At 46.5% G+C, this 27,995-nt stretch overlaps 1 protein-coding gene across 5 annotated transcripts in view; it reads right to left on the reverse strand.

Moving 5' to 3' along the window:
- The window catches only part of TNRC18 (trinucleotide repeat containing 18), a 366,965-nt gene that overhangs the window by 90,279 nt on the left and 248,691 nt on the right, over positions 1–27,995 (reverse strand). For 4 of the 5 annotated variants that reach the window (XM_040357109.1, XM_040357105.1, XM_040357108.1 and 1 more), the window contains one exon: positions 3,258–3,395. In XM_040357109.1, the coding sequence (XP_040213043.1) occupies positions 3,258–3,395 (138 nt within the window). The remainder of the gene's footprint in view (positions 1–3,257; positions 3,396–27,995) is intronic. The other variant, XM_040357106.1, reaches the window with a different exon arrangement.

Here is a 27,995-nt window from a genome sequence, read left to right on the forward strand (position 1 = left end):
AGCCTTAGTTCTGATAAAGACCTGTTTGCAGGAAGCTCAGAACACAAGGCATGAAGTAATCTGTGGGACTGAATTAGCTGCATTCACACCAGACCAAATAAGATTTCCAGGTTTGATACTCTAAGCAAGGTAGTAATCAGAAGCTCAGTAATCCTTATATCCTTTAAAGGGTCACTAAAGGAATTTTTTTTTTTAGCTGAAATGACTGTTTACAGGGCATAGAGACATAATAGTTAACTGATTCCTTTTAAAAATGATTAAAAATAGATAAAAAACAATCATATAATGTGCCTGCAGTGTAGTTTCGTTTTTGCTGTTGTTTCCTGGTTCTCTGATGTACAGAGAGCCACTAGAGGGCAGTCAGCCAATAGAGAGCAGTGATGCTTTGTCTAAAACTCCTCAGCACCAATCCAGTTTCGTTTTACACACAATAATCACACCTCCTTGATTAGTGACCACCGTGAGAAATCTCCCAGCACTGTGGTTATCAGGAAACAGGCAACCAGGAAGTGTCCAGAACAGAGAGGATTTACAGCAACATGAAAGCAAAAACGAACAATGAGGACATGAAACCAGGACTGCAGTAAGGTAAAGGAAGCTATTTAGCTAAAAAAAAAAATTCCTTTAGTGACCCTTTAAGACCTGGATTTCAATAGCCATGCTGTTAAAGCCATAGACTGAGAAGGATGGAATAGAGAACTCTGAGATAGCAGATCTGGACAGTTGTGAATGGGCCAGGGGTTGTCTGCTGGAAGTCTGAGTATGTGTATATCTGTGTGCTGGGTTCTTCTGGGCCAGTTTAGTACAATAAGAATCACAGATTTTCTCTCTTGCTCTACTTTGTGGACCAAGTGAGGCAGGATTCACACTGGAGGGAAGGCAAAAATTAGCCTGAGGTAGGACCAGAAGATTATCATGGTACCTAAGGCCAGGGCTGAAGGATCCCTGGCTCTAGCAACAAACATAGGTAGCTTGTTGTTGAATTTGGAGGCTAGCATGTCCACATCTGGAATCTCCTATCTTTGGCATAACTGATTAAACACACCTGAATGAAGATACCATTCTCCTTGGTCCAAGTGGTAAGGGCGTCTGATATGATCCACCTGCCAATTGTCTATTCCTGGAATGTGGACTACAGAAAAGCCGGACAGTGAGCTTCTGCCCACGAGAAAATCAGATTTGCTTCTTTCAAGGCAGCCAGACTCCTTGTGCCCCCTTGATGGTTGATAGAGTGCATTGAAAAAGTATTTCTACCCCTTGAAATGTTCCACATTGTGTCATGTTACAACTAAAAATGTAAATGTATAATTGTTAAGTAGAAGAAAAATGGCTTTCCATTTTTTTATTTTTTATTTGGAAAACCATTTATCATTTTCCTGGTATACTGTTTAAACGCTTAAATAAGATGTGAACATTTCTAAAGTTTGGTCAATATCTATACAGGAGGGGGCTGCTTCTGTTTACCTAGAAAGAGGTCTACTGTGCCTGAGCCCAGGTTCACACTGACATGGGTTAGAAATCATGCAAGTTCAGCTGAACTCGCACAATTTCAAACCGGCAATGCTGTCCGAGTTCGGGGGGGATTTGCAGACATCTGTGCAGGTTCATGCAGAGATGTCTATTCAAATCGCCCCCCAAGTCGCCAAAAGTAGTACAGGACCTACTTTTGGAAAATGGTGGTGTGCTGAAAAGTCGGCGCAGCACCAATTCAGACAGTGACATTGCTGGCAATAGCCACCGATTTGAACCTGGGCTAATAATAGGATCTGAGATTGTACACTGCTTTGCAAACTAAGGAAGCAGTTAATGATGGAGATGTATAAAGGAAAAACATAAGAAAGAAAATGAGGTACATAAAATAAGAAAATAAAGCAGCCTCTCAAGTATCCTGATGTGTTGAATGTCTTGACTCTACAGTCCAGAGCAGCCAACTGTAATATTTTTACAAAATCTGTGACACAGGTTTATTACTAAACTTACAAACACCAAAGAAGTGGTTAGGCACATCACATACTGGCACTGTGCTAGATTTCAGATGCAACAGTATAGTTATTTTATAATTCTAGGTTCACATCTATGCGGTTTATGTGTTTTTTCAGGCACATTTTGCAGTGCGTTTTTGCATACAGTTTTCATGCATTTTTTTCCCCCCTCTTTAAAAACACTTCATATATCTGGTAGCTAAGGAGACAGAAAGGAAGATGGCTGCCACGTTCTTAACAACCGATGAGTCATCAACTGTCAGTGGGATGCCCTGACAGCGTTATGTAAAAAAAAAAAGTGTTGGCAAAAAAAAACAAAAAACAAACAAACAATGGTGTGGGCCCACCTCCCAAATCCATACCAGACCCTTATTTGAGCATGCAGCCCAGTAGGTCAGGCCCCATGCCCTCAACACGATGGGGTTGGGTTTTTTTTTTCTTCTGTGTGACACTTTTTTGTTGAATGCTCAGATGATTCATCAGCTAATTTGGCTATTAGCTGATGAATCATCGGTTGTTAAGGACGCGGTGGCCGACTTCCCAGCCCGCTCCTAAACAACCAGCTATATACCGTGTTTTTAAAGGGAAACAAAAAAAAAAAAAAGCATCAAAAACACAACACTTGCATTTGTGGTGCTACTTTGTTAAAGTCTATTACACGCAAAACGCAATCTGCTGCAGGAAAAAGTACCAAACTCTTTCCAAAAACGCACCGGTTGAAACACACATGAATGTGAACGTGAACCATGTTAAATGGACTGTAGTACGTTTCTGCAAAATGCAAAACGCACCAAAAAACGCATATGTATGAACGTAGGGTATAATACAGTATTATCAAGTTGAACCTGTCTTATGCTGCCGTGCGACTTTATCTATAGACCTCTGCCAATTCATTCTCATGCTCCATTATGTGCTTGTCTTCTGCGTTACTTTGCTTGATTGTTTCTGTTGCTTATATCTGTTATCAATAAGACTGCCACCACTTTTTGAGAAAAGTTATCAGCTTTTAGTGATCATTGTGTTAACAACATTGGTAACAAGTTCCATTTTTATCAGAAAGGTAGACACCCTTCTTATTGATGTATTATTACAGCAAACTCTAAACATTTTAAGAGTTTATTTATTTTTTTGGAGAGGACTTATTCTATATACAGTATTTATTCTTATTCTATATTTGAGTTAAAAGTTTATCTAGTTCCATCAAAATAAAAAACATTTAGGAAGAGATGCTTATATTGAACTATGGTCATCAGTGTATTCTTTTCACACTCTTACCTCTTCCTTTAAGCTTTTAGACTTCCCCTTTAATCTGTTCTTTCGGCTGCAGCTCACGGGAAGTAAACTGTCAGGCACAGAGCTACCCAAGTCCGAGGAAGACAGACTGGATGAGAGCGATTCCTTCACTCTTTTCTTCTAAAGAAACACAAAGTTGGAAGTTAGCATTTCTTATACAAAAGTAAACATAACATATTTTTGTTGGGTTAGATTATTACAGTGTGATTTAGATCTAAGAAAAGGGTCACACAGGACTCATTTAGGCTGAAATTTTAAGCCAAAAGCAAATTTATTTTATCGTTTCGACATAAGAAGCAATCTCTATTCTGATCCAGATCTCACTGAATTGCCTGTCTCAACTCTGTCACGATTTTCCCTTTTAGCCAAACAAGAGGCTGTGTCTCATATGACATGACACTTATCAAAGAATCACATGGCAGTTACCATTAGGAGACACAATCATAACAAAAAGTGAAAAAGTGGAATTTAGTAAGAATGGAAAGATTTAGCACTTTTGCCTAGCAGCAAAGGGTTCTCGCTGGTTCGAATCACAACCACGACATTACCTGCCTGCGTCGGTTTCCTCTGGTTTCCTCCCACACTTCAAAGAAATGCTGGTAGGTTAATTGCAACCTGTCTAAATTGGCCCAGTGTTGCCAACCGCCCGTATTTTTTTTCTCAAATAACGTTTTATTGAATAAATGAAGAGAAAAATAGCTAGCATACAGTATACAAGAGCATATGTCACAGCATACAGGTAAACAGTGGTGTAAGGCACGCAACTGCCTGCATGGTATGTAGTTAAGTGATACATGACACAGGCCTTTTGCATGAGTCTAGGTCATAGCTAACACAACGCTAAAGGTGAGAAAACCATATCACATCGATGTGCTTACATGTACTGCAAAATAACGAGCATGGAAGGGGCCACAGGGGTACCCCCAGAAGAGAAGAAGAGGAAAAGAAGGGGTAGAAAAGAAATAGAGGGAAGGAGGTAAGAGAGGGGAAGGGTCATCGAGTTAACTCATTCACCTGGTCACGGTGTGTCCTCCCGGAGTCGCCAAGGTGCCCAGACCGCGTCATGGGCCTCCAACTTGTCCTGTATCCTGGCCGTCATCCTCTCCATCAGCTCTACATCTTTAACCCTAGCGTACAGGGCCCCCGGGTCAGGGGGAGAGCACTTCTTCCAATTTAGAGCTATAAGGCATCGGGCAGCCGTGAGGATGTGGCGTGATAGCTTTCTGCAGGGCAGCGGGGTTCTCAGGGGGGACAGGCCCAGGAGGAAGAATTTGGGGGACATGGGGATCTGTGTGTCCAGGAGGCGGCCCAACAGTTGTTGCACCTCAGTCCAGAACGGGACAATCAGTGGGCAGTCCCAGTAAATATGGAAAAGGGATCCTCTGTCTCTCTGGCACCTCCAGCACCGGTCGGAGCTGGCGGGGTATATGGAATGAAGCACATCGGGGGTCATATACCAGAACAAGAGAACCTTATATGTATTTTCTTTGTATAATGTGCACAATGAACTCTTTGCTGCCTGAGACCAGACAGCTCGCCATTGCTCAATGGGTAGTACCTCGCCGAGGGCCTTTTCCCATCGGGTCATATAAGAATGTTTACCTAGGGATTCTAGGGGATAAGCATTCAATATCTTGTAAATACCTGAGATTAAGCCTTTTTGGGCCGATCCGGCCAGGACCATCCTTTCAAAGGGGGTTGGAGGCGAGAATTGCAAGGTGGGTGCTATGGACAGGGCGTAGTGACGGATTTGCAGGTAGCTGTAGAAAGCCTGCCGAGGGATGTCAAATTTAGACTGCAGACCGGCAAAGGGCAATAGCTTACGCGACAGGGGGTCCACCAGGTTTCCAAAGTGGAATAGGCTGCGGGACGTCCATGGGTAAGACATTTGGCGGGTGAGGCTATCTGGCACCTTGGGGTTATACATGAACGAGGTCAGGAGCAAGCGTTCCGAGGTCAGACCACAGGGTCGTGACAGCCGGCGCCACAATCTTCGAAGCTGAGACATGGAGCCCAGCATACGGTCAGGGGGGGCCTCCACATTCGCACTCCACAGCAAGTTATTAAGGTGGGTCGGGGCCAACCACAGTTTCTCGATCTCCGTCCACTTGTTGTAGGACCGCTGGGTAAACCAAGAAGGTATTGCCCGGAGTTGAGTGGCCTGATAATACTTGACAAGGTTGGGGAACGCAAGTCCCCCGTCCGAACGCGCTGCCGTCAGCACCGATTGAGGGACTCTGTGTCTCTTGTAGTTCCAAGTGAATTTGAGTAGATCGGATTGAAGTGTCCTCAGGTGTTTATAAGGGACAGGGATGGGTAATGTTTGGAAAAGGTAAAGGAGCTTCGGGAGTATCGTCATTTTAATAGATGCGATCCGGCCAAGCAGGGAAATATGGTGCTTTTTCCATTGCAGCAGCAAAGATCTTATTGAACGAAACAGGGGAGGGAAGTTTTCTTGGTACAAGGTAGCGAAGCTGGGGGTGATGTGTATCCCCAGGTATTTAAGGGAGGTTGTCTTCCACCGATAGGAAAAGTTGGCCTGCAAGTGGGCTACTTCTGCTCCAGGGACATTAAGTGGGAGGGCCTCTGACTTGGAGGTGTTGATTTTATAGCCCGACAAGGCCCCGTACCGGGACAGTTCTGCGTGAAGGTTCGGGAGGGATATCCTAGGCTGCGTCAGGGAGAGAATAACATCATCCGCAAACAGGGAAATTTTGAATTCCCTGCCCCGGACTGGTATTCCCCGGATGGATGGGTTTCCCCTTATTGTAGCCGCCAGGGGCTCAACACATAGGGCAAACAGCAGGGGTGAGAGTGGGCACCCCTGCCGGGTGCCGTTGGAGATGGGGAAGGAAGGTGAGAGGGCAAAGGGCGTCTTGACCTGGGAGGAGGGGTCGGAGTAAAGATGTCGAATCGCGCTCAGGAATGGGCCCCGTATCCCGACGTGGCGCAATGTGGCGAACAGGAAGGGCCACCCGAGCCGGTCAAAGGCCTTCTCGGCGTCCAAGCTTAGCAGCAGGGCCGCTGTGTCCTCCCTATTCGCCACATCCACCAAGTCAATTATCTTTCTGGTGTTGTCGCCCGCTTGCCTAAACGGCACAAAGCCTACCTGATCCTTATGGATGAGGGACGGTAAAACTGCATTTAGACGGATCGAGAGTAGTTTCGTGAATATTTTCAGGTCCGAATTGAGTAGGGCGATGGGCCTGTAGTTGGCACAGAGAACTGGGTCCTTGTCTGGTTTGGGGATCAGGGTGATATAAGAGCGCTGCATATCTACCGGGATGGAGGTATCCCGGAGAAAGGTGTTAAAAAGTTTACACATGTGGGGGAGCAGGAGAGGCAGAAAGGCCTTATAGTATTCGTAGGGCAGGCCATCTGGGCCTGGGGACTTGTTGGAGGGCAGGGATTTGATGGTCTGCTCTACTTCTTCCTCTGTGATCCGCATATTTAGCGATGCCAGGTCAGAGGGCTGGAGTCGGGAGACGCCACTTTGCTCTAGGTACTGCTCAATGTCACGGGAGATGTCCGGGGCGAGTGGGTCCCTGGGAATGTCGGGGTTATTATACAGGTGTTTATAAAAATCAGCAAATGTGTGGGCTATATCCCTAGGGTGGGATTGTAGGCAGCCCGAGCTGTCCTTAATTTGGTGGGGCGTCGTCGAGAGGTGGGCATCACGTAGTTTCCTTGCTAGGAGGGTGTGGGCTTTATTCGCCCGTATTTTTACGGGCAGCTCGTAAAAACAAGGCACTTTTCTTCTGCCCGTAAATGGCAGTAGCAGGTGAAAAGTGGCAGTAAAAATGGCCGTCATCGGCTCGGGTCAGAACTGCCAGCTGGCCCTGCCAGCGATGAAGATGTCATCCTCATGGCGCACTTCCCCAGGAGCCGGGCGGACGGAGGAGCCTTCAGTGGATAATGCAGTGGGCTGGCGTGTAACTATGGAACGGCAGATGGACAGCATGGACCTGGACCACCCCCCCCCCCCCGGGCCTGGACAGGGACACACCAGGCCCTGGCCAGCAGTACAAGCACACCTGTGACCCTGGGGAGTGCACAAGGTCAGTCCGACAGTCCATGTCCATATCTGTGGACATGGGAAGAGAAGAACAGTTCTCTCATACTTGGTGCGTTTGGTCCAAGTTTCGACATTCATTCGAGTTTCTAAATTGGGTTAAGGGAAATTCTACCACTGTTTAGCTATGTAAGAGTGAGTATAATTGTTATTGCTTACATAATTCCCAGACCTCTTTTTTTCTCTTTCTTGGAATGTTGGATTGCTTATACTATAATCAAAACATCCGATCTGTTTTATACGCTAATATGGAGCACTTTTTTTTTTTAATCATCCCTTGTGCCATATCCATATCTTCTAACCATCTCCTGAGCAATGTCCATATCCTCTAATCATTTCCTGTGCCATGTTCGTATCCTCTAACCTTCTTCGGTGCCATGTTCGTATCCTCTAACCTTCTTCTGTGCCATGTCTGTATCCTCTATCCATCTCCTGTCGTTTATCATGTCTGCAGTCTCTGAGTGGGAGTCTGGAGAGGAGTCAAGAGTGGCAGTGCCACCAGATTGGGGATCACGAGAGGAGCCAGACTTGTGTAGACTGTGGAGAAGAGACTACAGGATAAAACCAGAGCCACCAACCTGGAGCCATCTGACTGAGCCAGGCAGGGTGCACCTGAAAGGAGGTCAGTGACAACGCCGTCAAGTCAGTCGGGGGGGGGGGGGGGCACTGATGTAAGGGGGAAGTGAATGCAATATTATTATGGGCGCACCAATATAAATGTTCCCTGTTGTATCAGTAACACCCCCCCCCCTACACTTCACCTTTGTGTATTCACTCTGCGGAAGGTGGTCACCAGAGTCCCCTCCCCCTCCATCAGACTTTCTGATGTTCCCCTTTACATCAGAGTCTGCAGGAATTCCCCTTACAGTGCAAGGGAGAGCTCTGCAGACCCGGATGTGGGAACTCTGATGTAAAGGGGAACGCAGAGCCCCCCCCTCTTACATCAGAGTTTACCTTTAGATCATGATCTGTGGCATCGTCCTTACATCAAACTATGTGCTGGCTGTGTTATATTAACCTGACCTTCATGTAAATGGAGAAATATGTTTTTTTGACTTTTGTTTAACGTAAACACATTGCTAATATCACTAACTATATGTTTATAGTTTAAATATTTACACAGTTTAGCACCGAAAATGGCAATTTTAAGTACTTTTTTTGCAGTGTGAGTCAGTAAAAAAATTGTTTGTCAGTAAATTTCTTGATTTTGTCCCAGCAAAAAAAAAAAATTGACAATTCTTTCACCGCTCCAGGTGAGTCTCGTGGATCATCAAGGGTAGTTTGAACCACCAGGGTGCCGGCAATGCTGATTATAGCACAAAAACGAAAAGAACTCTGGACAGCCGCACTCCAAAATGACTTAAAATAAAGTTGGTCTTTTAATGTAAAAAGTACATACAGGCACTGCAAACAACGGATACAGAATGGCCGACGCGTTTCACGCTGCAATTCAGCGCTTAGTCATGACTAAGCGCTGAATTGCAGCGTGAAACGCGTCGGCCATTCTGTATCCGTTGTTTGCAGTGCCTGTATGTACTTTTTACATTAAAAGACCAACTTTATTTTAAGTCATTTTGGAGTGCGGCTGTCCAGAGTTCTTTTCGTTTTTGTAAAAAAAAAAAATTGGTGCCGTTCGTAAATTTTGGCATCCTGCCAGTAAATTTCACTTCGGGGGGTTGGCTGCAGAGATGTTAAAATCGGGTTCAAGTCTGGGCCACTCAAGGACATTCACAGAGATGTCCTGTAGTCACTCCTTTGTTATCTTGGCTGTGTGCTTTGGGTCTTTGCCCTGTTGAAAGAAGACCTTCACCCCAGTCTGAGGTCCAGAGCGCTCTAGAGCAGGTTTTCATCAAGGGTGTCTCTGTACATTGCTGCATTCATATTTCCATTGATCCAGACTAGTCTCCCAGTTCCTGCCACAGCATGATGCTGGCACCACCATGCTTTACTGTAGGGATGGTATTAGCTAGGTGATGAGTGGTTCCTGGCTTCCTCCAGAGATGACGCTTGCCATTCAGGCCAAAGAGTTCAATCTTTGTTTCAATTATACCAGAGAATATAGTTTCTCGGGGTCCAAGAGTCCTAGTGCCTTTTGACAAACTCCAGGTTGGCTGTCATATGCCTTTTACGGAGGAGTTGCTTATGTCTGGTCACTCTACCATATAGGTCTGATTGGTGGAGTGCTGCAGAGATGGCTGTTCTTCTGGAAGGTCCTCCCCTGTCCGCAGAGAAATGCTGGAGATTTGTTCTTGGTCACCTTCCTGACTACGGCCATTCTCCCCCGATCGTTCAGTTTGGCAGGGTGGCACGCTCTAGGAAGAGTCCCGGTGGTTCCAAACTTCTTTCATTTATCAATAATGGAGGCCACTGTGCTCATTGGGACCCTCAATACTGCAGAGATTTTTCTGTACCCTTCCCCAGATCTGTGCCTCATATACAATCCTGTCTTGGAGGTCTACAGACAGTTCCTTTGACTTCATGGCTTGGTTTGTGCTGACATGCACAGTTAACTGTGGGACCTTATATAGACAGGTGTGTACCTTTCCAAATCATGTCCAATCAACCGAATTCATGCAGGAGGGAGTGAGAGCTAGAGTGAGAGTGTGAGTAGAGATGTGAGCGTATATGGACTTCCACTCTCCCCCTCCCCTCTGTGAAAACCATGCCGATGCCCTATCGTTAAAAACGGATCCCTATCCTTGAAAGCCGCAGCTTTAAGGCCATTTCTCACCTTAGTTTCTGATGCCCGGCTGGAGCCTGGAGTAGCCGGAGTGTGTTTGCAGCTGTGTTCCCTGGCTGCGTGTTCTTGCCTGGACGGAGCCGGTTCACTACACTACACGGAGGAGTGTCAGGTAGGCAGAGCTGCCCGACACCACCTGACTTCCGAGATCTCGCGAGACTACGGGCCCCTGTAGAACGAGCGAGTCTCCTCATTGTACAGACCAGAAGCCGGGGGAGCTGAACCGGAGGAGAACGGAGGAGAACGGCTGTCGACGCCAGAGCCGCCACCGGAGCCTACAGAGGACTGTCACACCACATGCGGGGGTACTGGTAAGACAACAGTTGCTGTTGCGGCATGCAGGGATAAGAACTTGAGGCTTCCTTGTGGCTCCCAGGGTCTACTGGTGTTTCATGTACTAGAACTTTTGCTGATTTTGGGTGCATCCCTCCCATTAACTCTCTGTTTTCTGCAAGAAGGGGGATGTGGATTTTTTCCCCTTCAAAAAGCCTGAATAGCCTAATAGCCAAAGCTAAGGAGGATTGCAAGTTTGGAGACCGTCCCCCCCCCCTCCTTTGTGGGTGGTACAGGGCGGAAAAAAAAAAACGCACATAACAAAATTGCATATTTTCACAGTGTGTTGCTTAAATTAACTTTAAAGAGGGGGATTGACAGATCGGCTTTTAATCCTTGTGGCAATAACAGACTGTGTTTATTAAGGACTACAACTGCTGGCCAATAGGGGCTCTTAGAAGTCTTGTCACCCCCCCCCCCTTTTTTTTTGTTAGGGGGTCACTCCATTTTATATTTTCTCCTCTTTCCTCTTCCCCAATATGTTCACTATGACTAGTAAACGCGGGGCTGAGGATCAGCAACATATAGAGGGTGCCCCGACCACACGGTCCGCTAAGGGAAAGGATAAGGGTAGCCAGGCTGCAGCAGCTAAGCTGGAGCGCTTTTTTCATCCTTCTCAGGCTATTCCTCAATCACCTACTAAAAGAGGCCCATCACCATCACCCCCAGCAACACAGTCCAAGAGCTCTGCAGCACCATCAGGGGCTAGGAAAAGTCTGGGGGCAGCAGTCTCTAAACCGTCCAACCCCATAAATTCAAATGCAATCAAAGGCCCGAACACTATGAATACTATTAAAGGGTCTGGGGGGGGGGTTCATGCGACTGTGTCTGCACTAGCTGGACAAGGAGTATTGGACACTACTACCCCACCCGCCCCGGGGCTAGCAGAAGAGCCAACATTGAAAGACGTGCTGCGGGCAGTCAATGACTGTAAAGAGTTTATGGTGGGCTTTGATAACCAGCTAAAAACTCTGAGAGAAGAGCTTGTCTCAATACATCAAGACATGCGTAAAACTGTTGAAAGGGTTACTACCCTTGAAGAACGAGTGAGTACAGTTGAAGATACTTTATATCCATTTGAAAATGAACTCAGAGGCCTACAGGAGAAAACGAAACAACAAGCAGCAAAAATGGATGAAATTGAGAATAGGCTCCGAAGGAATAATGTCCGGGTGATCGGTCTACCAGAACGGAGCGAGGGGCCCAATACTGTAGCCTTCATGGACGGCTGGCTTAAGGAGATTTTTGGCCCTGCTACTTTCTCGTCTTTTTTCTCTATTGAGAGGGCGCACCGTGTGCCCTTTAAACCCCCGCAGGAAGGAGAGCGGCCTAGACCATTACTTTTCAAGTTTTTTTACTATGGTGATAAAGTCACTCTCCTCCAAAGAGCTAGGGGAATGGGAGATATCATGTATAAGGGAGCTAGAATTTCATTTTACCCCGATTTTTCTCCTGACCTACAAAAGCGCAGGGCCGAATTTATACCAATAAAGCGCACCTTACAACAGCACAAGGTGGTATATGCCTTACAGTACCCAGCCCGCCTACGGGTTACAGCCCTGGGCAGGACCTTTTTCTTTAATTCCCCGGCAGAGGGGATAAAGTGGCTGGAAGCAAACTCCAAGGATCTATAGTCACTTACATAGCTGTTTATCCTCCTCTCTCCCCCCCCCCTTTTTTTTTTTTTTGGGGGGGAGAGCCGTCCTTCCTTCCCTTCGGGAGGGGAGACTCTATATTGACTTTAATAATTTTTTCACTTGTTAGGTGCACAGAAAGTCCATATAGATACCCTTTTTTTTTTTAATTCTTTTTTTTTTTATAGATAAAAATTTTTATTTTTATTTTTTTTTCCTATTTTAGATCATTTTCACAACAAAATTTAGCATCAGATAAATTTCACTACACGATGAATTGCACTTATTACTTAATATGGGGTCTTCTTTTTGCCCCTCTTCTTCTTCCCCCCCCCTTCTTTTTTTTTTTTTTGAGGGGGGTAGTTTACATTGATTTTAATTACTTTTTACTTATTAGACGCACGTGTATTTGGACTTACCTGTCCTTCACTTTTTGTCTTAGGTTGTTTTCACAAGGAAAATCAGCACAAGAAAACTTGCATTATAAGATGAACTGCACTTAGTATTTATTAACGAAGGGGGGTTTTTCCCTCCCTTTTTTTTTTTTTTTTTTTTTTGGCTTGGGGGGGGGGGGCACTATGTATCAATTGTCACTTTTATACTCTATTTAAGTTCTATTTAGGTTTGTTTTTTTTGCATTCTTAAAAGTTATACTTGATTTGAGGTGTTACACTTAGCCATAATCTGATTTTGATTTAATTGATGGGGGGGGAGGGTGGAGATCTTTGCACCTCAATAGAGGGCAAGAGACGTATGAGTGTAAGAATGAGAGTATGGTTGTGGGAAGATGGGAGAGGAGAGGCCACAGGTGTAGCCCCACGGGGGAGCCCAGGTGGGCAGGGGGGGGAGGGGAGAGGGAGGGGGGTTTGGGGGAGAGGGAGGGGGGCTGGGGGGGAGGAAGCTGGGAGGGTGTTTTGAGAAAGGGAGTTATCTTAATTAATACAGGAAAAAGGAGGAGTTGTAGCCTGCATGGCTGTCTGGAGGGGGGGGGAGGGCGGGAGAGAGAGAGGGGAGGGGGAGACCAGAAGGGGTGGCTCTCTATCTACTATCTCTACTTTTGCTACTTTTGCTACTCTCTATAATTGCTCGCTTCTCTACAGTCTATGGCATTGAGGGTTAGATCATGGAACGTACGTGGACTGGGGGACCCCATTAAGAAAGCCTTGGTACTAGCGTCAATGGACGGGAGGGGGCCGGGGATACTTTGCCTACAGGAGACACATCTTACTAAAGATACAATGGCCCAGTTGGGCTCACGGAAATTTCCATTTCGCTATCATTCAGTTCACTCCTCTTATTCGAGGGGGGTGAGCATAATGGTGGGAAAGGATGTGCCATTTACCTGTGAGAAAAGCTGGATCGACGATCAAGGTCGGTACATATTTTTGGCCTGCTCTATCGGGAACAGGCCATTTGTACTAGCCAACATTTATATCCCCCCCCCCTTTAAATTTGACATCCTTCAGAGGCTGGTCGAATTTATGCTTGATAAAAACGATATCCCCCTGATTGCGGTAGGCGACTACAACGAAGTTCTAGATAGAGCCTATGATAGATTCCCTCTGACACACGAACCAAAGCTAGAACAAGTGAGCCGATTGACCCAATTCCTAGACGAGACAGGACTATTGGACATCTGGCGCACTCGCCATCCTGATATCCGACAGTACTCTTGTTTTTCTAGATCCTATTCTACCCTGTCGAGAATCGATTTGGCCTTGGGCAATGAGTTGGTAATGGATTTGGTTGAGAAGGTAGAGTACGGGCCAAGGGGGGTCTCGGACCACTCACCTTTGGACTTAGTTATTAGGACAAACGTGAGAATTTCTCCAAGAGAATGGAAAATTAACCCATGCTGGCTTGAGTTGCTGGGCGAACCACAGGTACTTCTTAATAGCCTGAAGGAATACGTGCAAATAAACTCAGGCTCGGCAAAGTCTGGAGTGGTCTGGGACTCGCTGAAGGCCTACTTAAGGGGCTTGTTGATTCAGAGTGTGGCCAGAGTGCGCAGAGAGTCCAGGGCATGGGAGGAGGATCTAAGGAGTGAAGCGATGGTGGCCGAACAACGATATATCGATGCCCCGTCTCTAAACACCCAAAAAGAGTGGCTGGACAAGCAAGAGGTTTATAGAATGGTGACTATGAGGAAAGCACAGAATCATCAAATATTCCAGAGACAAACCCAATTTGGGGAAGGGGAGAAAGTTGGACGAGTGTTGTCCATGCTGATACAGGCCAACTCTTCCTCTTCTAATATTGTAGCAATCAGGGCCCCTGCAGGAGATATTCGTACTGAGAGTAGGGAGATAGGACATGTATTCTATGATTTTTATAAATCTCTTTACAAATCCAAGGGAGGAAGTGAAGGTATGGAGTCCTTTTTTTGTGGAACTCCGGTTCCAACTCTGTCAGACGACGATAGGGAGAAATTGGAGTCCCCTGTTACATTGGAGGAACTCCGGCTGGTGATGGAGGGGATGTCTAACCATAAATCGCCTGGCCCTGACGGTCTCCCAATAGAGATCTATAAGCGGTATGGTGCAATTTTGCTACCAGAACTGCTTCAGACATTGGAAAGCGCGTTTCTGGAGGGACAGCTACCGTCCTCTATGATGGAGGCAACGGTTGTGGTAATCCATAAGGAGGGAAAAGATAAATTAGACCCTTCCTCTTATCGCCCAATTTCATTGCTCTGTACAGATGCAAAAATCCTTGCCAAGGTACTGGCAAACCGTTTAAAAGGGTGCATTGAGAGCCTTATCCATTCTGACCAATCAGGGTTCATCCCGAACAGGTCAACTAGCATAAACATCAGAAGAGCTTTCCTAAATATCCAGATTCCCACTGACATCGATAGGCCTAGAGCTTTGTTGGCTTTGGATGCTGCCAAAGCGTTTGACAGCATCGAATGGCCATACCTATGGAAGGTATTGGAAAGTTTTGGATTTGGTCCAATATTTACCAAGTGGGTTAAACTCTTATATAACGAACCAAGAGCAAAAATAAAAATAAACGGTGAAGCCTCAGATATATTCAAACTTGAAAGAGGAACGAGACAGGGTTGTCCCCTCTCCCCACTCTTGTTTGCATTGGCAATGGAACCTCTTGCTATTAAAGCTAGACTAAACAAAGATATACTGGGGTTTAGAAGGGGCGCGGAGGAAGACAGGATATCGCTCTATGCGGACGATGTCTTGTTTTTCTTAGGAGATGTGGATAGTTCGCTGGCTCCAGTGGTCCGTATGGTAAAGGAATTTGGAAGGTTCTCGGGACTAATTGTCAACTGGGATAAATCGGCTTTACTTCCAATAGATCCAATAGGGGAACAGACAACTGCCGAGATACCCCAGCTGAGAATTACATCAAAACTGAAGTATCTAGGGGTTTGGATCACTAGCGAGGCTAAGGAGTACACCAGTAACAATATAGCTCCACTATTGTTAAAACTGAAATTAAAAAAAGACATTTGGAACCGGCTCCCCCTCTCTGTAGCTGGGAGATGCAACCTGATAAAAATGATCTGGCTCCCCCAGATACTATATGTGCTACACAACTCTCCAATCTGGTTAAACCAAATATGGTTTAAACGATTTGAAACATTATTTAGGGAGTTAATGTGGAAGGGAGGCCAGTCCAGAATCAGATTGCAGACGATGCAGCTCCCGGTGAAGGAAGGGGGGATGGCGGTTCCACATCCAAGATCATATTTCCTGGCGGCTCAGTTACAGCAATTAGCGGGCTGTGGCAACCTAAATTTTGGTAATAACTGCTTTAGGTTAATGCTATTAAGGGCCCCACATAAAATTCTAATAGAAGCCCTGGAGGCAAACTCATTTGTCTACCAATGCCCGACTATAAGGCTAATTAACAAAGTGTGGCGGACTACGAAAGCTTTGTTGGGCTATATTGGGATAACTGAGTTTGCTCCCCTTTCGCACAATAAGAACTTAATGGAACTTAAAGATTTAGAAATTCCCAGAATTTGGGAGAGTCAAGGAATAACTCGGCTTCTACATATGTATGAGGGCAACCTTATTAAAACGTTTTCGAAACTGAGAGAAGAATATGATGTACCAAACAAAACTTTTTTTAGTTATTTACAGATCAGACATGCCCTCCAGACCCAGTTTAAGGCTTACCCAATGATTAGGACACATATTCCTGTGCTTCTTAAGACAATTCAAACGAATATCACGAAAGGCCAAATCTCGGTACTATATGACCAACTCGGCACTAAATCTATAAGCCAAAGTGGGGCGTCTAAGAGCCGAGAAAGATGGGAAAAAGATATTGGGTTGCTAACCTCGGAGCAATGGAACGATATTTTATATAGAGGGACATTGGTGTCAATCGCTCCAGCACAGAGATTGTCCCATTTATTTCTATTGCACCGGGTTTACCATACCCCTAAAAAAATGTTTTTTCTAGGTTGGAAGCAGAGTGATGAATGCCCCAGGTGCAAGACATCTGGGGATCTTATTCATATGTTCTGGAGATGCCCGAAGCTTTTTAGATACTGGACAGAAGTGATAAACAGGATTAACAAAATTTTTAAAACTTCCTTAGAGCCGGAGGCTATAACCTGTTTGTTAGGAGGTATGGAAGACCATAGAATTCCTCCAGGAGCTATGGAAAGTGTACTTAGGTGTTTATTCCAAGCTCGGAAGCTGATAGCTCAGAGATGGCAAGCGCATGCCCCGCCATCTGTTGAAAACTGGGTTGAAACAATCAACGCTCTGATATGGTGTGAAAGGGTGGCCTTTATTAAGCAGGGAAACTATGGTAGATTTAGAAGAGTGTGGGGGCCGTGGCTAAGAGAAATGGGATTCCCCTTGGATAGATAATCGGTACAGGGGGTTGGAAAATCCTTTTTCCCCATTGGGTGCCAAAACTTCTTTATAGCTGTGGACTGTTGTTGAGGAAAAGCAGGGTCTCCCCACTCTCCAATACTTTTGGCTTGCTTACTGGCAATACCCCTCGGGCTCTCTTTCTCCTGACCTCCTCTTAATCTACTCTCCTGTGTTTGGATCACTCGACAGCCCGGACGAGGATACCTCCTATTAGGTTTTCCTCTTCTTTTCCTTTCTTTTTCATTTTTTTTTTTTTTTTTTTTTTTTCTTCTCCTTTAAAATCCTATAATGTTAATGGGGGGGTGGAAGGGGGGGGAGGGCAGGAACATATGAATCTAGCTGATTTATAAATTATACGATTGCTTTATTCATGTATATGGTGTATTGATAATGTGTATCATCTACCTGTAATTTAATACACTTTTTTTGTACAAAAAGTAAACGGAAAACAATAAAGAGAAATTAAACTTAAAAAAAAAAGAAACATCTTAAAGATAAGTGGAAAGAGGATGCACCTAAGCTCAATTTTGAATGTCACAGCAAAGGTTGTGAATACTTGTATACAGGGCCGCCATCATGGGGGGTACAGCCAGGGCCGTTTAAAGGAATTTGGGGGCCCCAAGCAAAATGGACATGGAGGCCCCCCAACCCCCTCTCCCCCCGCGTGCTCGCAAAGCCTACAGGAACCACAGCATAGCGATACAGTTTAAGTTCACCCACACTTTATATAAATAGAAAAGGTTTACAGTGCAAAATTGTTACTAATACATCTGTTGTTCTTTGATAATAAACTTATAGTAGACAGATGGTTGTCTTCCTGTCCCCCTCTATGGCACAATGGTGAGATGCAGTTAACACTATATTGGAGAGAGAGAGAAACTTACCTACCAGCATATGGGCTCTTCAAAAAAAATCCAAAAAGTGTGGTTTCCTTGTCATCCTCCTTGTTGACATTTCCAGCTGTCTCTTTTCTGGACTAGAAGCAGGAGTCAGGACCCATATAGTCCTCTACAACACATACATCTGTGCGCCCAGGTTTGTTATACATATTGAACAGTTTTTTTTTTGCTCTCCTCATTAGATATCGTTAGATATACTGTGTCCAATGTACAAGATGTTTATCCCTTATCCATTATATGCCCAGCCATATGGGTGCTTTAAGACCTCATTGTTTACTGTCACAATGCTTCCATGTTGGTGTGTACCACAGTGTAAGTAACGTTGCTATTTTGGTTGTTCCACTCTGGAACAACCAAAATAGCAGGGTTATGTACACACCAACATGGAAGCATTGTGGCAGTAAACAATGAGGTCTTAAAGCAAGAGAGCGTAAAGGTGTCAGGGGAGGCTGAGAGCGTACAGGTGTGCGAGGGGGCTGAAAACGTACAGGTGTGAGGGGGGGGGGCTGAGAGCCTACAGGTGTGAGAAGGGGGATGAGAGCGTACAGGTGTGAGAGGGGGGGCTGAAAGCGTACAGGTGTAAGGGGGGCTGAGAGCGTACAGGTGTGAGAGGGGGACTGAGAGCGTACAGGTGTGAGGAGGGGGATGAGAGCATACAGGTGTGAGGAGGGGGATGAGAGCGTACAGGTGTGAGGAGGGGGATGAGAGCGTACAGGTGTGATGGGGGGGGCTGAAGGCATACAGGTGTAAGGGGGGCTCAGAGCGTACAGGTGTGAGAGGGGGGCTGAGAGCGTACAGGTGCGAGGGGGGGCTGAGAGCATACAGGTGCGAGGGGGGGCTGAGAGCATACAGGTGTGAGGGGGGGCTGAGAGCATACAGGTGTGAGGGGGGCTGAGAGCATACAGGTGTGAGGGGGACTGAGAGCGTACAGGTGTGAGGGTGGCTGAGAGCGTACTGGTGTGAGGGAGGGCTGAGAGCGTACAGGTGTGAGGGGGGCTGAGAGCGTACAGGTGTGAGGGGGGCTGAGAGCGTATAGGTGTGAGGGGGGCTGAGAGCGTACAGGTGTAAAGGGGGGCTGAGAGGGTACAGGTGTTAGGGGGCTTTGAGCGTACAGGTGTGAGGGGGCTTTGAGCATACAAGTGTGAGGGTGGCTTTGAGCGTACAAGTGTGAGGGGGGCTGAGAGCATACAAGTGTGAGGGGGGCTGAGAGCATACAAGTGTGAGGGGGGCTGAGAGCATACAAGTGTGAGGGGGGCTGAGAGCATACAAGTGTGAGGGGGGCTGAGAGCATACAAGTGTGAGGGGGGCTGAGAGCATACAGGTGTGAAGGGGGGCTGAGAGCGTACAGGTGTGGGGGGGGGGGCTGAGAGCGTACAGGTGTGGGGGTGGGGGCTGAGAGCGTACAGGTGTCAGGGGGGGCTGAGAGCGTACAGGTGTGAGGGGGGGCTGAGATCATACAGGTGTAAGGGGGGGCTGAGAGCATACAGGTGTAAGGGGGGGCTGAGAGCGTACAGGTGTGAGGGGGGTCTGAGAGCGTACAGGTGTGAGGGGGGCTGAGAGTGTACAGGTGTGAGGGGGGCTAAGAGTGTACAGGTGTGAGGGGGTCAGAGCGTACAGGTGTGAGGGGGGGCTGAGAGCGTACAGGTGTAAAGGGGGGCTGAGAGGGCACAGGTGTTAGGGGGCTGAGAGCGTACAGGTGTTAGGGGAGCTTTGAGTGTACAAGTGTGAGGGGGGCTGTAAGCGTACAGCGGCTCGATTGGGGTGTCTCTTTTGGGCAAAATATACTTTCCTACTGTTAAACCTTGAAAGCACTGATGACATATAATACAAGGTGTGTGCACTGAAGGACTTGATGGGATGGCTAGAGGGCGGATTTGGTGGGACGGTCAGTGGGCAGGCCCTGGGGAATGTTAGTAGGCAGGCCCGGGGTGGGAGGCCTAAAGCTGTCTAAGGGGCCCCACAATTTCCGATGGCTGCCCTGCTTATATACATGTGATTTTTTTCATTTTTAATACATTTGCAAAGATTTCAAACCAACTTCTTCCACGTTGTCATTATGGGGTATTGTTTGTAGAATTTTGAGGAAAATAATGAATTTAATCCATTTTGGACTAAGGCTTTAACATAAAATGTGGAAAAAGTAAAGCGCTGTGAATACTTTCTGGATGCACTGTATATCCTTGCTAAAATTATAAAAAGGAAAAACTTTTTTTCTAAAGGACTCATAGGGCTTCTGATCATTATATTGTTTTGTATATACTCTGTAGGACTTCATCTGTTTCTGGAATCCAATATACACTACACTCTCGTGAAACAAACCATAGTTGTCTTGAACTTGCTTGAAGAGCTTGGATTCCACACCCGCATTATTTTCCCACTATAATTATATGCCATTTATTGATGACAGAATGTTACCTTCCAAGAAGGTAACGAGTGCCAATTTTTGTCTTTAATGGTATTTTTGAATGGTCAAATTCTTGCCCAATCATCACATGGGGGCACTGAATCAGAGTAGTTTCAGATCTTTACTGGGCTGTCCCATGTTGCCAAATGTAATAAAGAGCCACAAACCTTATCAAGAACGTATATACTGTATTCTCATTGTTGGTGTTAGTTTTCAGTAAACAGACATGCTGCTCTCTATGATGTAGCCTGTCTCTAGTAAACGAACAGGTTGCATTCTTCATGTTCTGGGTTGTTCTCTAGTGAATTGACAAACTGTATACACAATCCTTGTTGGTTTATTTTGAATAGATATGTTACCTTTTCAGTCATGCCAAATTGCTGGCATCTAGTGAATTCATAGGCTACACTCCCTTTGATGCTGCTAGCTTTCAGGTAAGTGACAGGCTGCCTCAATGCCAATGACATGCGACTCTAGTTACTGAGAGAATAGATCAGCTGTATTAACTGGCCATAGTAGAATTTTGTTAAAAAAAAAAAAAAAAACAAGCTTTGAAGAACACCCATTCTCAATTTACCCGAGGGTCCAAGCACACTGGGCTTTAAAAAAAAAAAAAAGATGAACACTGCTCCTACAAGAGTTTGGCCTGTAGAAGGACCTCAATGTTATACGTTTAGATGCATATTTTAAGCTCAGTGTTTAGAGGCAGAAAAAAAACCTTCTGGTTTGTGTCTGCCCTGGTTCACACTGGGTACGATTTGAGATGCGATTTGACATGTCAAATCGCATCTCAAATCGGCAGCAATTGCACTGTCCTAATCAGGCAAAAATAACAGCCGCGAAATCGCGGTAAAATCGCGCATTTTACCGCGATTTTGAATTTGCAGCAGTGTGAACCTAGGCTTAGAGATGGTTTTTTTGGCAGAAAAAAATGCTCAACGCTCTTAAACACCTGTACAAAAAACCCAGTGTGCATGGACCCCAATTATTATTGGGGCCAAATCTATGTTCTTTTTTTGAACACAGTGATAAGAAAATTCAAAGGAGCATAATAAAAAATATTTTTCGTACAAACAATTTTCTAACAGTAAATGGGGTAGATCCACATACAACGGCGCATTATAGCGCCGGGCGTAGCGTATCTAAGATACACTACGCCGCTGTTACTTACTTTTTTTGGTTTGAATCCTCAACGAATTTGCGCCGTAAGTTACGGAGGCGTAGTGTATCTGTTGCGGCGTAAGGGCGCGGAATTCAAATGGAAGTGATGGGGGCGTGTTTTATGTTAATACGTCGTGACACGACGTAAACCACATTTTTTTTTAACTGCGCATGCGCCGTCCCTGGGGGTATCCCAGTGCGCATGCTCGAAATTTAACCGGAACAAGCCAATGCTTACGACGGTGACGTCATTCTACGCAAATTCCTATTCGCAAACGACTTACGCAAACGACGTAAAAAATTCAAAATTGTACGCGGGAACGACGGCCATACTTAACATTGAGTACGCCTCATAACAACAGCTTTAACTATACCCCGGAAAAACCCGAACGCAAACGACGGAAAAAAATGCGCCGGGCCGACATACGTTCGTGGATCGCCGTAACTAGCTAATTTTCATACTCAATGCGGATTTCGACGGGAACGCCACCTAGCGGCCGCCGAAAAATTGCATCTTAGATCCGACGGCATACTAAGACGTACGCCTGTTGGATCGAACCCAGATGCCGTTGTATCTTGTTTTGTGGATACAAAACAAAGATACGACGCGGGAAATTTTAAATTACGCCGGCGTATCAGTAGATACGCCGGCGTAATCCTTTCGTGGATCTGCCCCTATGGGTTTTTCATTCAGGAAAGCCCATCCTAAAATAAAATGCTAAAAGCAAACAAAATGTTTAACTACTTTTAAAACAGCATTAAGTCAATGTACTGGGAACATTTATACAAATGTTTGAAAATGGCCCTCCCTGGAGCAAATATTACTTGATTCCAGAGTGGATGACTTAGGCTTCTGATGGAAACCACAACTTGCTCACATTCCGAGAACCCTTCCCTAGGCATGAGCCTTTACATGTCCCCTAACAGCATTGAAGAGTGAATGTTCGCAACAAGCACTCGCTGATCAATTCCCACCACTCGATCATACCCCTACATACTTTACCATGTGGGAAAGAGACCTGCAAATACAACTGGTGGCAAAACTAAGGGATAAGATTTATATTGCATATAAACTCCATCGGTACTAGGTACCAGGAAAATGGCTTTAAACTCCACTCTCCAACTCTGTTACAACACAAGCCCTACATCATATGCTCCCAGCCTTTTGCGACACTCCACATCTTTTGGTCATACAATCTTCTAAAATCATTCTGGACCAAAGTTTGGCGGAGAACACAAAAATTCAGACTGCTTAGTAAGTTTGAACCTGGCCTCTTTTTTTTTTTTTTTTTTACAGCAGCACGTCAGGGCTCTCATTACGCTCTGTAACTGGCTCGATTACAACAGGCGCACTGTGGATTGGGGTAGAATGAAAAGATGGTCTGTGCGTCTACCTCTAATCACCCCTGGAATTGAACACTCCTCCCCCTCATGTCACTTTCTAGATGGCTTCCTACTACTTTAAATTCCTCTCCTTTCTGTCCACTTTAGTCTATTAAGCTATGCACCAGTACACTTAGACCTCTAGAGCATGGGTCTTCAAACTACGGCCCTCCAGTTGTTCAGGAACTACAATTCCCATCATGCCTAGTCATGTCTGTGAATGTCAGTGTGTTACAATGCCTCATGGGATGTGTAGTTCTACAACAGCTGGAGGGCCGCAGTTTGAGGATCCCTGCTCTAGAGAATGAGGTGTGAGTGGAGTTGTATTGCCCTTCCCACCCAAGAATATTTAAGACAAATCTGAGTTTCTGCATTCAAATGGGTCTCCTGGAAACATAAGATGGTTGGATGGATTGTTTTCAAACCGCTAGATATCATCATACGCTTTGACCTCTGATGATCCATGAAATTACAGGAATCTCAGCCATTGGGGAAAATTGGAGGACAAAAAAAAGCAACACATTGAGGTTAATTTACTAAAGGCAAATCCACTTTGCACTGCAAGCGCACTTGGAATTGAAGTTGCTTTAGATCTGAGGGGAAGATCTGCAATCAGTGGAAGCTCTGCTGATTTTATCATCCAATCATGTACAAGCAAAAATGCTGTTATTTATTTTCCTTGCATGTCCCTCCCAGATTTACAGCGACTGCACTTCCAAGTGCACTTGGAGTGCAAAGTGGAATTGCCTTTCGTAAATCAACCCCTATTGTCTATGGTATGATGATACAAATCATCTTGGAACACAAGGGCACAGGAACGTCTGATATAGCTGGTTGAACCGGATAGGGCAAACTTGTAGGGAAATCCTTCCATCGACTCTTCCCCCAGAAAAGGGCTGTTCGCACAAGCTGAAAATAACACTGCATAACGGTGCAAACTCTTGCAGAGTGGTAGGCCCAGGCTCGTCTACCCCCCAGACGAACCCTGCAGTGTAGAAAAGGCAAGTAAAAAAAAAAACAAGGCCGTCAACAGGACAGGCCACCATATCTCAAAGTTAGACCAAAAAAAAAAAAATTATATTTCCCTTTCTTTTTGCATAGACAAGGCACATTTGTTGTTAGACCATAAAATAGCTAAAGGTTCGAAATACCATATCACGTCTCCCAGCAGAACAAAAAACTTTAAACAGCAAATTGAAGAAGAAATTTCCATAAAGAGCCTATTAAGAGCTCTAAGCGAACGAGGACCAGGTGCCTCAAATTGTAAGTGCAGGCCAAGTTTCAATCACCCTCTTCATCCTTGTGCAGTTTGTGTGTTTTTTTTCTTCCTCAGAGAGGAGGTGAACAACCCCACGCCCCTTTCCTTGTGACAGAGTAGCGATATGATGCTTTGCGCACAGCATGTCATAGTTGTTAAACCCATAACACAAGTTCAGGAGCATGCTACAAACAGGGTACAGGGTTTAGGAGTGGGCTATGCACAGGGTTCAGGAGTGCATCGTACAGGGTTAAGGTGTGCGTTGCATAAAGAGTGCAGAATTTAGATGTAACACACAGTGCGCAATGTTCAGGCCGGCATTACTCACAGAGTGCAGGGTTCACAAGTGTATTACACACAGGGTGCATGGTTCAGGAGTGTGCAACAGTGCATTACACACAGAATGCAAGGTTCAGGTGTGTGCTATATACAGAGTGGAGGGTTTAGGGGTTTGCTATGTACAGACTACAGGGTTCAGGAGCGCACAGTGTACAGAATGCAGGGTTCAGCGGTGTAACGGTCACCACCGTTTACGATTTTCCCATTCCATCGCCCCACGACAGCTTATCCGACAATCCAGCCAACAGACACGACCCATTCCATTTCCCAGAATAGCCGAGACACAAGCTCTGATTCTGGTTCCAAAATGAATGAATACTTTTAATGGTAACTCAGCTTGTTATATACAGTTGAAACTAAGAGTGGACAATGACTCAACTCCACCCACCACTTTACACATTCTTTTAGATAATGACATTCAGGTGAGTTAATTATCCCCCAGACGTCCTGACTCCGACAATAAGCTATTCACCTGCATAATACACATTCCTATGTCAGACGTTCTGTCTCGGACAATAAGCTATTCACACCCGATACACAATACACAGACGTCTGACCTTTAGAGGGTGCTCAGTCACATTCCACATCTATCATCAATAGACTTTTCACACAAAACAGTGTCATTAGCATCACACAATGGAATGTCTTTCAGAAGCCAGACTCAATTAACTCCTCAACAGTCTATTGACCTGTTCATAAGGAACAATTTGTACTATTCTAAGATCTCCTGCTAAAAATGAATTATCATTAATGTCCCATCTCATGTAATCCGAGATATCATTTCTCAGTCATCCTATGCCCAAAAGAGACAAAGGATGACCCAAGAGTCATAAGTGAACCGGGAACAGGTGTACCTCACATCCTTCAGAAGTCTCTGGGTGTCACGGGCCATTCCGTTACAAGCGGTATACCAAAAATGCATTTCTGCACGCCCAATCAATGCTCACCTCTGCACCCTTCTTCCACAGCTTTTCTCTGCAACCCCCTCAACCATCTTTTGCAGCTCTGACCTCTACACTCTTACATTTCCACACACAATTCCACCTCCTCACCACCACCACTGCCCTTATCTGCTCACTTCTCAGCAGCCACCTTGCCTTTTGCCACACAGTGCACGCATTTGCAGCTTTGCTTCTCCCCAGAGGCCAGCAGCAGCGAGGTCATCCAGCGGTTGCCGGCATCCGTGGGCACCAGGGTGCAGCTCAGCATGGGAATGTTCTGTGGGAGCTGCAGGGAGAGGTGTTTTGTCACATGTAAAAATAACTTTTCCGCAGGATGTCAAAACCTTGCAAGAAGATCTGAACAAATGAATGGGGTGGACAACTACATGGCAAATTAGGTTTAATGTAGAAAAATAATGCATTTGAATAGCAAAAATATGAATGCAATCTACTCACTAGGGGGTGAACTTCTGGGGGAATCTAGGATGGAAAAGGAACTGGGGGTCCTAGTCAGGGCCATCTTAATAGCATCATGGGCCCCTGGGCAAAGTAATGCTATGGGGCCCCTACAAGGTTGCCCCAATTTACGCACCTACTCTCAAGATTGGAAGTACAATATTTCTACTTTACAGTGTGTCACTTGCCACCGTCCACTGTCACCAGATTCAGCGTGTCACTTGCCACCAAATTCAGTGTGTCACTCGCCACCGTCACCTGTCAACAAATTCAGCGTGTCAATTGCCACCCATCCCCTGCCACCAAATTCAGCGTGTCACTTGCCACCGCTACCTTCACCAGATTCAGTGTGTCACTCGCCACCGTCACCTGTCACCAGATTCAGCATTTCAATTGCCACCCATCCCCTGCCACCAGATTCGGCGTGTCACTTGCCACTGTCACCAGATTCAGCATGTCACTTGCCACTGTCACCAGATTCAGCGTGTTACTTGCCATAGTCACCTGTCACCAGATTCAGCGTGTCACTTGCCACTGTCACCTGCCACAAAATTCAGCGTGTCACTTGCCACTGTCACCAGATTCAGCGTGTTACTTGCCATAGTCACCTGTCACAAGATTCAGCGTGTCACTTGCCACTGCCACCAGATTCAGTGTGTCACTTGCCATAGTCACCTGTCACCTGTTACCAGCGTGTCACTTTCCACCCACCCCTTGCCACCAGATTCAGCATGTCTGGAAGGGGGAGAGAAGGAAGGGGGAGAAGGATGGGGGGAGGAAGAAGAAAGAGGGAGGTAGAAGGGAGGGGGGAGAGAAGGAAAGCGGGAAAAAAGAGGAGCGAGGAGGAGGGAGGAGAGAGAGGAGGAGGGGGGAGAAGGAGGGGGGAAAGAAAGAAGGGGGGAGTGAAGGAAGGTTGAGGGAGAAGGAAGAGGGGAGAGAAGAATGGGGGAGAAGAAAGGGGGAGAGAGAAGGGAGGCGAGGGAGAAGGAAGAGGGGAGGGGGGAAGAAAGGGGGGAGAGAAGGGGGAGGTGGGGGAGAGAAGGAAGGCAAGGGAGAAGGAAGGGGGAGAAGGAAGGGGGAGAAGGAGGGGGAGAAGGAGAAGGAGGGGGAGAAGGAAGGGGAGAGAAGGAAGGGGAGAGAAGGAAGGGGAGGGAGAAGGAAGAGGGGAGAGAAGGAAGGGGGGGTAGAAAGGGGGGAGAAGGAAGGGGAGGGGGAAAGAAAGGGGGGAGAGAATGAGGGGGAGAAGGAAGGTGAGGGGGAGAGAAGGGAGAGAAGGAAGGCGAGGGAGAAGGAAGAGGGGAGAGAAAGTAGGCGAGGGAGAAGGAAGGGGGGAGAAGGAGGGGGAAGGAAGGGGAGGGGGGAGAGGAAGGGGAGGGGGAGAAGGAAGGGGAGGGGAGAAGGAAGGGGGAGGTGGGGGAGAGAAGGAAGGCTAGGGAGAAGGAAGAGGGGGGAGAAGGAAGAGGGGAGAGAAGGGAGGGGAGGAAAACTGAGAGAAGGAAGAGGAGGGAGAGGGGGGAAGGAAAAGGGGGAGGAAGGGGGGAAGAAGGGGAGAAAAGGAAGGTGTGGGAGAAGGAAGAGGGGAGAGAAATAAGGGGGGGAGAAGGGGGGGTGGGGGAATAAAGAAGGCGAGGGAGAAGGAAGGGGAGGGGGGAGATGGGGGAGAGAAGGGGGGAGGTGGGGGAGAGAGGGAAGGCGAGGGAGAAAGAAGGGGAGGGGGAGAAGGGAGGGGGGGAAAGGAAGGGGGGAGGTGGGTGAGAGAAGGAAGGCTAGGGAGAAGGAAGGGGGGAGAAAGAAGGGGGGAGAGAAGCGGGAGGTGGGGGAGAGAGGGAAGGTGAGGGAGAAGCAAGGGAAGGGGGGAAAGGGGAGAAGGAAGGGGGGAGAGAAGGGGGAGGTGGGGGAGAGAAGGGGGGGAGGTGGGGGAGAGAAGGAAGGCGAGGGAGAAGGAAGGGGGGAGAAGGGAGGGGGGAGAGAAGGAGGGGGGAGAAGGAGGGGGGGTCTGGTCACAGTGCTCACTTACTTGAATGGTCCCTGGGGGCTCTCAGTCAGTGACTTCTCTTAGTCTTGTAGTCTTTGACTCTTTAATCTTCCCGCCCCCTCATCCCCTTCACAGACATGCGGGGAGAGAGGGGCGGGAGAAGGGGACGGAGCAGCGTGGGGATCCCTTCTAGGACAGTCACACCTCCCGAACGCTTGTCACTGCACATTGAGCAGTGAGGATGGAGCAGCTCAACAGGCAGCCTGGAAAGGAGG

This window comes from Rana temporaria, chromosome 6 (assembly GCF_905171775.1).
Source record: "Rana temporaria chromosome 6, aRanTem1.1, whole genome shotgun sequence".
Taxonomy (NCBI): domain Eukaryota; kingdom Metazoa; phylum Chordata; class Amphibia; order Anura; family Ranidae; genus Rana; species Rana temporaria.